At 42.3% G+C, this 13,061-nt stretch overlaps 1 protein-coding gene across 1 annotated transcript in view; it reads left to right on the top strand.

The window, feature by feature from the left end:
- The window catches only part of MYO1D (myosin ID), a 358,631-nt gene that overhangs the window by 105,285 nt on the left and 240,285 nt on the right, over nt 1-13,061 (top strand). Inside the window, exons 7-11 of the mRNA XM_047833109.1 lie at nt 457-573; nt 2,259-2,462; nt 6,028-6,173; nt 6,251-6,365; nt 10,848-11,018. Of these exons, the coding sequence (XP_047689065.1) occupies nt 457-573; nt 2,259-2,462; nt 6,028-6,173; nt 6,251-6,365; nt 10,848-11,018 (753 nt within the window). The remainder of the gene's footprint in view (nt 1-456; nt 574-2,258; nt 2,463-6,027; nt 6,174-6,250; nt 6,366-10,847; nt 11,019-13,061) is intronic.

Below are 13,061 nucleotides of genomic sequence, written 5' to 3'. Positions count from 1 at the left end.
CCTGACTGTTCAAGAGAGAGAGTGTTATTCCCAGCCTGTACAAGAAGGCTAATTCTAGGGGGAAAAAGCCACCGGCAACAACAGCCAGATGTGTGTCTCAGAGGCTCCCACAGCTGGTATTTCCATTTGTGATTCCACGTCTCATGTTTTCTTCACTTGTGACTGAGTGGCAGTCAGCTTCTGTGAGGCAGCTCAGGACTTGCTCCCTCACTGAAGGTTCCAGACAAGTATGTGATGCTTATTTTGCCTGATGGTGGCCATCTCGCACACAGATGGACATTGTGTGTGCTAAGTGATGTTTCTGCCCCTGAAATAATTTTCATTTTCTTGAGGTATTTGGTGAATTGCTACAACAGCCTCAAGACCTTGGCTAAACTTGAACGTAGTCTCCTAATTGGTAGATGTTCACGTTCGTCTGAAATGTCGGTGACTTAAGTTCTCCGTTTTCATTCCCAGTCTTCCATCAACGATGCTGCAGAATTCAAAGTAGTAGCTGAAGCCATGAAAGTAATTGGCTTCAAACCTGAGGAGATTCAAACGGTGTATAAAATTTTGGCTGCTATTCTTCACCTGGTGAGTAGGGACGCCTTTCAGAATATGTTGCTTCCCTGTGGAGACAGGAGGCTCTTTCGGGAGACTTTGCATTTCCCCTGTAGCTTTTAAAAGTAATTTACATGAAGAAAATTTCTCTCCGTTTTGAAGAAATTGCTGTATCTGTGGTTCTCTCCATCATTTTATAACATTATGAAGGATTTTCTGAGCACTATAGGTTTTAAAACTTAGCTGTAGTTAGTTGTCTTACTGGTACATCAGATTTTCAAGTGTTTAATTCCGAGGATTCACGTATTCAGTAACCACGTGACCACCAGTGGTATAAGCTAAACACTTCTGAACAGAATACATTTCTAAAAGCACTTGAGACGTAGAATCATCAATTATCAGCACTGGAATTTTGACCATCTCACTTTTCATGTTGGGAAGTGAGCCCTAACAGGGTGGCATGACTGGGTCAAAGGCATAGCCAGGTCACGGTGGCCGACACTGCAGACCAGGTTGGCCAGCTCATGGGTCAGTCATTTTCTCCGATACCACAGCAAACTCAGAGGACATGGGGGTCTGCTTGTCAGATGTCTTTCGTTACCATTTGTGTAATTATAGATGTTGAAAACATAATGAACGTGGAACCTTAGAAAAAATGAGGGACAACATGAGTTCAAATCTGGAATAAAAGTCACCTTTTACTTTAAGGTGGCAAGATTTAACTTCTAGTGAAATGTGCGGGACCCATATAAAAAGTATTGTAGGGTAATATAGCTGTTCTCTTAAAGAAATGTCCCTAACTAGGAAGACTTTAACATTATTAATCGTCCCATTCTTTCAATCAGTTTATAAATAAGGTGCAACATTATCCTTCAGAAGCCAAACAGGAATTTTATTTTTAAGTTGACATAACGACTCTAGAATTTACCTGGAACAATGAACATGTAAGAAGATCAAATAAATGTACTAAAGAAGAGTAGTGGGGGGGGGGGGGGGAGAGGGGACGTGGCGAATTCTACCAGATTTAAAATGATAGTAAAAGTGACAGTGCTTTACCACTTGTTGCACAAATATATCATCAGATTAATCAACAGATTGGTTCATGTGCCGGACAGTTGGTAGGTGGTTAGTAAGTATTTATTGCTTATTGAATGAATAAAATATAGAGGACTGACAAAGTTGGAAGGGGGGGAATTTAATATATACTACAGGTGACATTTTAAATCAGGAGAAAAAGTTTGACTGTTCAATAAATAATATTGGAGCAACTAACTAACCTTCTGAAAAAATAACGTTAGATTCTTTGCACTACACAGCGACATAAATGCTAAGTGAGTTAGAAGCTTAAACGTAAGGGGGAAAGCGGTGTATTAGAAGAAAATATTAAATATTCATAAAATCTTTGGAGTGGGAATGGTCTAAGTATGACACAGAGTAAGGGAAACCGTAAAGCAAGAGATTCATAGATGTGACTACATAAAAATGTAAAACCTCTGTCCATCAGAAACAAACGCTGCAGATGAAAAGATAGATGGGTGTCTGGAGAAGAGAGATGGGCAGTGCACTAGATTTTTATATAAACGTGATGTGTGTAGGAAATCTGTGCTACAAACAAGGTCACGTTGAATTTTATCTTAAGTTGGCAAATAGATCCCGGATGTAATGTTTCAGAATCTGGCTGGAAATGGTGCGTCTTGTTTTTCTTCACCCTGCTTTAGGGAAATTTAAAATTCGTGGTGGACGGTGACACACCTCTCATTGACAATGGCAAGGTTGTCTCTATCATAGCAGAATTGCTCTCCACCAAGACGGACATGGTTGAGAAAGCCCTTCTCTACCGGACGGTGGCCACAGGTCGCGACATCATCGACAAGCAGCACACGGAGCAAGAAGCTAGCTATGGAAGGGACGCCTTTGCCAAGGTGGGATTTTAACTGACACTCTCGCGGGCCTGGTGTCGACAGACCTTTACCAAGGCTGCAGCAGTGGCTTCTTTGTTACCTTCTTGGTCTCCTATCCACCCACCCCTCTCGCTACTTCTGTGAGGATGTATCCAGACATTCCTAGAAAGTGGGTTAAGGCTTTTAGAAACCATGATGTTTGGGGCCATCACAGTCTCCATAAAACCCCCTGACTGCGAGCGTCATTCTCAGGACACATTCTGAGGAAAGTGAAGCTGACTGACTGGGAAGCTAATGATGGGCCCTCTCCTTGTCCTGCATTTTGCTTTGCTCCGCCAGTGTTTGATGAAGACCACCTCAGGTTCCCCGATGGAGTTCTCATCCCTTGTCTTTAATGTCTGTGTGGTGATGGCACCATGATTTATTAGCCATCCTCCTCCTAAGTCATTCACCTTGTTTCCTTTTTCTGCCACGACAGATAATGCTGCCAGATCCGTGTGTGTGTATCCCTCCACACCAGCACTTTTATTTCCGTTGGACAGACTCCCAGGAAGGAGCTCACCAGAGCTCGGGACACACTGATTTTAAGCTTTAAATTTACTGAGTTTATGGGTGGACGGTAATACTTGATTATTACTTTAATTTTCATTGCTAGTGTATCTGAGCGTCTTGCCATATTTTTTTGTAAGGTATTTAAATCCATTCTGAGAATTTCCTGGTAATGTCCTTTGTACGTTTTTCTTCAAGGCCGTTCTCATTTTATTGCCAGTTTGTAAGAGCTTGTAACTTTAACTCTTTATCTGTTATCTGCATGGCACATGTTTTGTGTCCCCAAGTTTACATTTCCTTGTTTTCTTGGTCTTTTTGCTGGTTGGTTAGGTTGCCGCATATTCTGTTTTTACCTGTAGAAGTCTCAGGCTTGGTTTTTAGTCTCAAGAGGAATTTGGATTTATCCGAGTGCAGTGGAGAGTGGGAGATTCTAAGCAGAGGCAGTGACAGCAAGTCTGCGTATTTAAAACGATGGCTCTGGCTTGAGCATGGCGAATCTTATGGGGGCTGGGGGTGGCAGTGAGGAGACCATTACGGAGATAGTTCAGCATCCAGGAGAGAGACCATGGCAGGTAGTGTAGAAATGGGGAAAAGAGGATGATTTGAGACAGACCGTATTTGGGGTGTGAAATCCACAGCCCCTGTTTGTCTGGGGAATGATAAAATCAAGGGTTATTCCTAATGTAGTCTGGCTTTAGCCTATGTCTCCTGCTTCCTTCCACACCACACTCCAGCCTCCTTTCTTTATTCCAGTGCTCAGGAATTGCAGCTTGTTGTTATCCCTTTCTCCTTCCAGCTGTAAGGCCTCGGCACATGCTGTTGCCTCTGCTTGGATTGCTTTTCTCTCCCCCTCTTTCCTGGCCAACTCTTACTCATCCTTCTGGTCTCAGCCCACTTTCTCAGAGAAGCTTTCCCTGGCCTCCGAACTCTGAACAGGTTAAATTATCCTCAGATCCCACACAACTCACCTTGAGAGAGAGAAATTCTTTCCTTCATTCTACTCCCTATGCCTCTTGGAGATTGAGACTGTGTTTATGTTTGTTTAGTACTGTGTCTCCAACAACCTGCATATAGTAAGTACTCAGCAAATATCTGTTGAATGGATGAATGACTAAATTCCTAAATTTCTGGTGTCATTTGTTCTTGGTTAGAAGTAGAGTATGAACAGTTGTCGGAGATGGGAAGATCAGGAGCCTAGCGGTACGTGTGTCTGTGACGGCCACGAGACCTCTAGGCATGTTGTCAGGTAGGCTGGCAAGCACAGGAATCTGGCGCTTGGAGGAGAGATCTGCATTGGGGGAATATTACCATTACATATCGCTATTATTATGTTCCTACTGTGTAATATCTAAGGAGATGACTCAGGAGGTGTTAAGAGAGTGAAGAGGACTGAGGCCAGTTAAGGGAGACCCTATCAGAGGTCACCAAGGAGGAGCAGCCAGTGAAATGAGAGGAAAATTAAGGTAGTGACATATCACAAATCCCAGAGAGGAGAGTGTTTCCAGAAAAGGGTGGGAAACCAGGTGGAGTGAGACTGAGCGTCTGACTAAGATGTCCATATAGAAGCACAAGAAAGTGCCTACACTGAGGTGCTTGGGGTCCTTGATGAACCATTTCAGGGGAGCGGTGGGAGGTAAGCAGAGCCTAGAGTGGATCAAAGAGTAAAGGGGAGGCAAAAACTGGAGGCAGTTTGTGTAGATGAGTGCAGGTGGAGACAGTGTAGCTGGAGGGAGCTGTTGACGATGAATGTGCTAAAGATGTGGCACCGCAGAGCGTGTTTGTATCAGCACGTGCGTGTGTGTGAGTGTGTGGTGCGTCTGTCCACGGGTGTCTTTGTGTGAGTGTCCTTGGGTATTGGATATGTGTTTCATTCTCAAGGACTTCAAACTATGGTCTTTGGTCCAGATCTTTACGTAGCATTATAAATCAGTGTTTATATTTTTAGAATCCATAGGGTTCTACTGGGACATAGATTAACTCATTGGTTCCCCGTGTTTTTGTTTTTGTTTTTTTTTTAATTTTAGAGAGAGAGCACACACGAGCAGGGGAGAAAGGTAGAGGGAGAGAGAGATTCTTAAGCAGACTCCATTCTCAGTGTAGAGCCCAACACAGGGCTCAATCCCACAACCCTGGGATCATGATCTGAGCCAAAGTCAAGAGTTGGACGCTCAAACGGCTAAGCTGCCCAGGCACCCTGGTTCCCCACTTTTTAATACTTGATGAAACTCACAATAAAGCAATGAAACAAATTCTATAAGGGAGGCAGCCAATGACTGATATAGCCGGGCACAGAGATGCACCTGGGAATGGTTTTGGGACGCCATAATGACTGATAGTAATCTTTAAAAAACCCAAACCATTTACTTGAGTGTTGCATACATCATGTCGTTTTTCTTATTTGGAGAAAATTTGTTTTAATGTTTTATTTATTTTTGAGAGAAATAGAAAGACAGAGTGCGAGCAGGGAAAGAGCAGAGGGAGAGGGAGACACAGAATCCAAAGCCGGCTCCAGGCTCTGTCTGAGCTGTCAGCACAGAGCCCGATGTGGGGTTCCAACCCATGAACCAAAATAGCATGACCTGAGCCAATGTCAGACACTTACCCGACTGAGCCAGGTCAGTGCCCCTTCATCATGTAGTTTTTTTTTTTTTTTTAATTTTTTTTAATCTTTATTTATTTTTGAGAGGGAGACAGAATGTGAGCGGGGGGGAGCAGAGAGAGAGGGAGACACAGGATCCGAAGCAGCTCCAGGCCCTGATCTGTCAGCACAGAGCCCGATGCAGGGCTCGAACTCACAAACCATGAGATCATGACCTGAGCCGAAGTCGGACTCTCAACCGACTGAGCCACCCAGGTGCCCCCATCATGTAGTTTTTAAACAGGTGATGTGCATTTCTAATTTTTCTGCTTAGAGTAACAACAGCTACATTGAATGGTAAGGAGAAGGTGGATGGTAATGTAAAACTTACCGCAAATCTAAACAGAAGACTCAGTCCCATGTGGGGACTGAGAATTAATGATGTCGTTTTCCTCACAGGCAATATACGAACGCCTTTTCTGTTGGATTGTTACTCGCATCAATGACATTATTGAGGTTAAGAACTATGACACCACAGTCCATGGGAAGAACACTGTCATCGGTGTCTTGGACATCTATGGCTTTGAAATCTTTGACAACAACAGGTAAACTGGACAAGGTACTTAAAACTCTGTTGTTTATTTTCTAATTCTTTGAACCTCATGGATTCCTCTTCCTACAGCTTTGAGCAGTTCTGCATCAATTACTGCAACGAGAAGCTGCAGCAGCTCTTTATCCAGCTGGTTCTGAAGCAAGAGCAGGAGGAGTACCAGCGGGAGGGGATCCCCTGGAAGCATGTGAGTGGGCTTCTCCGGGAAGCACCTTCATGTGCTTCATGTGTCAGCGACAATGTCAGATCTTACCATTTTAGGAGTTTTGTTTTAATCTTCTCGAGTATGTGCAACACGTAAACATTAGCTTCCCTTTTGGGGGTATGCGATTACAAGTCACATTCAGGGTTGATAGGTGCGACTTCTCTAAGCTGCTGGCCTGCCTTGTTGGTGCCCAGAAATGCTGAGTTACCACCTTTGCACTTTCTAGCTGATGCCACATGGGTTTTCTGGTTCGTATCTGTCTAGGAGAGTTTAGTGTCATTTAGAAGTTACTCGGAGCAGTGACTTTTGCCTTAAATTGGCTGGACTTGGCTTCCAAATTTAGTTTGTCTTCTTTCCTTCCTCTTTCTCGTCTTATTTCTACTCTGTAATCTAAATGGCATTGTTATCTCCAGGTAATATGGTTTATATTCTCTGAAATCCATGCATGGAAACACCTGCATTCACATTTATTTCCATTGGCTTGCCTTCGTGTCACACCTTGTTATCACCTCATGGCCCTTTGTGAACGTTGACAGTTGTTACAGTCAAACAGTTGCAGTGAGGTAGAACCAGCTAGTGGGATTGCCCCAGGACACAGGCCCCCAGACGTCACAGCCAAAGAGCATGACTTACTTGGCTCTCTTGTTGCTTACCATTAGACCCCCTGCTTAAGACAGGATGAAACCTACTAAACTTTTCTTTTAAATTTTTATTTTTATTTTTATTTTTATTTTTTATTTTTTTCTTGGGACAGAGAGAGACAGAGCATGAACGGGGGAGGGGCAGAGAGAGAGGGAGACACAGAATCGGAAACAGGCTCCAGGCTCTGAGCCATCAGCCCAGAGCCTGACGCGGGGCTCGAACCCACGGACCGCGAGATCGTGACCTGGCTGAAGTCAGACGCTTAACCGACTGCGCCACCCAGGCGCCCCTTAAATTTGTATTTTTAAACAGTCTTGAGAACAGACTTGAAAAGAAATGCAAAAACTTTTGAGTTTCCACACGTCACTGTGTTTATAAAACTGTGTTTGTCCTCTTGCCAAATAGAACAGTGTTTTTTAAGTATCCAATGTAATGGTAAAAAGCTATTTGAGGTGTTGTATGTAAATTACTTTTATATTTCTTCCCACCTTCCTACTTTCTGTCTCCTCCCATTCAGAAAGGGAGACAGTGGTATAATTAATAGCTGTCCTGCCTCAAATTTCATATTCACCTTCCATCATGTGTTAAACATCAGAATACCATAAGAAAATTTTGTTCAAGTATGTTAGTGTAATTTTACCAATTTACAAATGAACCAAAAGGTGTATTATTACTTTATAATAGGATCACCTACAATTTTGATTTACACCGTGAACTCTCGTGGCACATTGGAGATGGAATTCAATTAAGTTTAGATGCAGCTTTCTTTGAACGGATCTGGTGTACAATTTAATACACAGTATAACTGAAGCTTAGATTTTTATAGCAAATTTAATCATGAAACTTATGATTCAGATGTGATTCAGAGATACTGGCCAAAAATACCCTTTAATAATTGGGGTATCCAATTCCACAGGCATAGCTGATAAGGAGAAAAGTCAGCAGTTCTAGTAGGCTATTCCAAACATCTGAAAAAGGAGCAGAAGCCCTAAAAATGCAAAAATCCTTCACAAAATAAACCAGGAAATAAATGTCCTAGAGGGGGCAAAAAGCTAGATCCAAGGTAATTGTTACTGTACTAACTACATGCCAGGTCTCCCCAAATTAAAATCTCTATTCTGGGTAATTATTTCCTTTAAAAACTCAATTTCTGAACATAGTGATTGATTTTGTTTAATGTTTTTTTTATTATGGAAGATTTAAAATACACATAAGAGCAGAGATCGTAATACAATAAACTCCATGGACCCGTCACCCACCATAACAGTTACAGTGGGTTGCCAGTCTTGGGTCGATCTGTACCCACCCACACACCCCCAGATTATTTTGAAGCAGATCTCAGACATCATATTATTTCATCTGTAAATATTCCAGTGTGCTTCTCTGAAATATAAAGCCTTTTACATTGTATTGCATTTTACAAATACCGTAACCATGATACCATCATCAAAGTAAAAAAAAATGTAATGGTCATTCCTTAATATCCTCAAATATCCACGCAGTGTTCACATTTCCTCAGTTGTTTTACAGGTTTGTTTTTACCGTTTGAATCTGGATCCAGGTAAGGTTCTTACACTGTGGTCAGTTGGTAGGACTCTCGCATATAGATTTCCTGCTCCATCTCTTGTTTCCCTGCAATCTTCCAACGAAGAGAACGAGTCGTTTGTCCTGTGGACCTGCCCACAGTCTGGATCCTGCTCGTTGCATTCCCTTGGTGTCATCTGATATATGTCCCTGATCCGCGTATGTCCTTGGTTGTTAGATCTGGAGTCTTGTGTGGTCTCAGAATCAGTGTTTTTCTGCCAGTCTGTTTCAGAGGTGGTATATGTAGATTCCCATCAGAAGGTCCCTAATGCTTGACTCACTTTTACAGGCTTTTGGTGCTGTAGTTAATGTCATTTTTGGCTGTTGACAACTTGACTGTTAGGCACAAAGCTGCTCTATTTGGGGTGGCAATGGGAGACCTCTGTGCCCCTGAGCTACTCGTCATATCTCTTCTTGCCCCCTGGAACCCCCAAGAAGCCTCCTGGTAATCAAGGTTGCTGGAAGAACCTGGTTTGGAAGCCACGACTTTAAGCACTGAAGTAACATTAAAGTTACAAACTAAAAGTTTCTGAACTTCTCAGCAAAGACTAATTGCTTTAGTTTTACAGTTGGAACTTTAGAGGACTTAATTATTTTGTTCCTAGGACAGAAGACTTAGTCTTTAATTCTATACTCCCAAAGTCTAAGACTTCAGCTAGTAATTAGTATAGAGTTACTGCTTTTTGAGAATAGTAAGGATATTTTTTCGAAAGATGGAAAAAACTTTTTCTCCCTAATTAGGAAATGTAATACATGTCCACAGTAAAAGTAAATATTTAGGCCAGGGTTTCCCCACCTCTGCATCATTGACATTTGGACCAGATGAGTCTTTGTTATGGGGCTGTCTTGTGCATCGTGACGCCTAGTGGCCTCTTCCCATGGCACATGTGGTCATGACCACCAGAAATGTCCCCCAACAGTGCCACATGCCCCTGGGGGGAAAAAGTCATCCTCTTGAGACTCACTGATTTAGCAAACTAGCAAAAGTATAAGAAAGGAAGTAGAAGCCACCCAGTCTGCAGACGTTCAGTCCATGGATACAGAAAAGAACTTGGAAGAGTAGAGGGAGAGCTGAAACCCACAGACAGATAACCGGCATGAGCGCCTGGAGCAGGAGTCCATATGAGACTGTAATAGTCCATTGTGAACGTATAGGTCTTATGGTAGGTGATGGAGACGACACTCGAGTTTAGGTACCTCCTGAATGAGGGGGACACAGGAACACACAGGACTAAAAGTGTGATAGCAGACTGCCCACCTTCAAATGATGTACAGCTAGCCTGAGTTAGTCCGGCGTGAGTGTGGTGAGATTTGTGCTGTAGACCATCCAAATAAACAGATGTAGCAGAGGAATTTTGTGTAAACCCTGAAGTTGCTGAAAAGGCAGATGTTATTTGGAACTTCTTCTTTTTAATGTTTATTTATTTATTTTTGAGGTGGGGAGGGCAGAGAGCAAGGGAGAGAGAATTCCAAGCAGACTCCACACTGTCAGTGCAGAGCCGGACATGGGGCTCTGTCTCACGAACCGTGAGATCATGACCTGCTCTGAAACCAAGAGTCAGACATTTAACTGACTGAGCTGCCCAGGTGCCCCTGAAAAGTTTATTCTTCTCTTTTGTGGAAACTTTCATCTCCGAATTAGATTTTTTTTTGTATTTTTCCCAGAGAAATATCAAAACTCTGTTAGACCCGTGAATGCTTTTTAACTTTGGGGAAGCTGGAGAAGATGCTCTTTTGCGTTTTAGTCATCTGGGGCCATACAACTAAAAATTCAAGTTGTGGTATGATACCTTAACGTCATGAAGTAACATATCGAATAACACTTTAAGGTTACTTGTCGGTCTTTAGTGGAGTGTGGCTCTTGTGGTTAATGGCACACAGATTGGGAGATTGAGAGTATGAAGGAGTAGGGTTAGGTATAGGATTCAAACAAAAGTTAGTGATGACAGAAATATCACCAACTTTATCCTTTTTGCCTTGAGCTATACTCAGGTAACACAAAGTGTTCATGACAGAGTCAACAAAGAAGTTAAAAACTAAACCTGTGGTAGAACACGTGCTCATTTTAGCATCAGACCTCGTTAATGCTACTCACATATGTAACACCAAGGAAGCTTGACCTAAACTCCTGAAACCAGTGGAGGCATCGGTGTTTTGCCTGGCCCGCTCTCTGTTCCCTCTGGACCTGCTTCTGTGCTGTGTCCTGCAGATTGATTACTTCCGTGCTGTGTCCTGCAGATTGATTACTTCAACAATCAGATCATCGTGGACCTTGTGGAGCAGCAGCACAAGGGGATCATTGCTATCCTAGATGACGCCTGCATGAATGTCGGCAAGGTCACCGATGAAATGTTCCTCGAAGCACTTAACAGCAAATTGGGCAAACATGGTCATTTTTCCAGCCGAAAGGTAGTGTGCTTCATGAGAACTTCCTCTACTTTTGATGTGTAGGATTTTCCCCATTGCTGGACACAATTAAATGGTTTTAAATGTTGGGTTAAAAGAGGTCCACTCAACTAAGCAAGAAAGAGCATAAGCAATCATGAAGCAACTTACTACTGTAAGTAAATCCTGCCTGTCTGGTTTATGGGATGACAAGACTGATAAAAATCATAATATCCAGGAGAGGGAGCTCCAGACTATTCAATTTGCTAGAAATAGGAAAAATGAACATGATTTTAGAAAGCATGATGTCATTTATAACCAATAGGTACAGAGGCCTTGTTCATGTGCTAGAATTTTGTTCCTGCGTCGGATAATTCTGGCACCAAAAACAGCTTTTGTCCTTGACTTTTTACTGTCATCAGTTATAAAACGTAGTATGTGTCCTCTGCCATAGTTCTTCAGGCTATATGACTTTCTTGAAATGAGGGGAATTCTAGCTATAATTCTCGTTGTTACAAGGAATTCATTCCCTCAAACGAATGGGTGTCCTTTTAAGCTCCCTATTTTTCACATTCTAAAAATGTCATTAAACAGATGACATTTCTGTAATGGGTGGTGGCGGTCGTGGTTATCAGATCTTTGTGCCGTGCCTCGCAGATACTGTGTTTGTCCTGGGAGGGGCAGACCGTCATCCTGGTGGTCCGCCGACACTCTACCAATACAGGCGTGTCTAGCAGCCATAGACTAAAGTAGAAACAGGCTCCGTGCACCATCACTTCCATAAAGAAAGGAGCAAACATTTCTGCTCCTCCATATTTCCATGTAAATCTTTGACACACTGCCATTTTTCTTTTTTTGCACAAATCTATTTTCTGACTTTGTCCCCTTTGAAACTGTGTAATCAGAAGAGTAAGAATCCACAATTAACTGGATAAAAGCACAAATCATCAAGAAATAGATTACTGACTGATATTTATGTTAGGCCAGTTTATTTCTAAAAGATTCTCCTTGGTCTGTTACTGAGGACTGACTTGGATCCCTTCTACAAGTCGGTCGGCTGTCAGATACTACGGTCTGACCTTTGACATGAGGGTTCTGGTCAGAACATTTCCCACATTTGATACAAGGACTTGCTGTTTCCAGGCGTAATCCTGGATGCTGGGGACAGAGCAGTGAGCCAAGTTAGAAGCAACCTACACTATTTAGAGCAATCCATTAAAAGATGGTATTATTACGTGGGCAGATGTCCTGTCAGAGAGCTGGGTTACTCACGCCCTTTATAATCCCAGCCCAGGTTTTGGAGACTCACCTACATCCTGCCTACCAGATGGTACCTAATCAATGTTTGTAAAATTGAATTGAATTGGTCACGATTATACCAAATAGATCTTATGGAATATTCAGTTTAAAACTAAAACATGCAAGGCTCCACTTCATTTAAATAAATTAATTATGAGTCTCATATGAGAAGTGACCTCATTTTGATTCACCTTGGCCATTTATACACCTGAATTAAATTTGTCCACCAAATATTTTGAAACATAATCTCATTCTTAAAGTAGCAACTGTTCATAGTACTTTTAAGGAGTTGCCACCGATTTAATAAGAAATTGTGAAATGGTGATTTATCTGCAAAAATGGGAATTTTCTTTTTTTTCCTTTATTTTATTTTTTTAAAAAACATTTTTGTTTGGTTTTTTTTTTTTTTTTGAGAGAGAGAGAGATGGGGGGGGAGGGGCAGAGAGAGGGAGAGAGAATCTCAAGCAGACTCCACAGCTGTCAGCACAGAGCCTGACGTGGGGCTTGAACTCAGGTACTGTGAGATTATGACCTGAGCTGAAACCAAGAGTCTGAGGCTTGACCTACTGAGTCACCCAGGCACCCCTTTTTTTTTTCCTTTAAATGTGGAAACCCAGGTTTCTCTGACTCTCAAACCAGGTAGCTCCTTCCTCCAGGATTTGTCATCCCCCAGACAAGTCCTGAGATATTGGGACCTTTAAAGTGTCCCAATTAATTTCTGGGATTATTGCCCTAATGAGGGAAAGAAATGAAATAACCAAGCAGTCA

This window comes from Prionailurus viverrinus, chromosome E1 (genome assembly GCF_022837055.1).
Source record: "Prionailurus viverrinus isolate Anna chromosome E1, UM_Priviv_1.0, whole genome shotgun sequence".
NCBI lineage: Eukaryota > Metazoa > Chordata > Mammalia > Carnivora > Felidae > Prionailurus > Prionailurus viverrinus.
The sequence above is the reverse complement of the archived record's forward strand: the minus strand, read 5'-3'. Positions and strand labels throughout refer to the sequence as shown.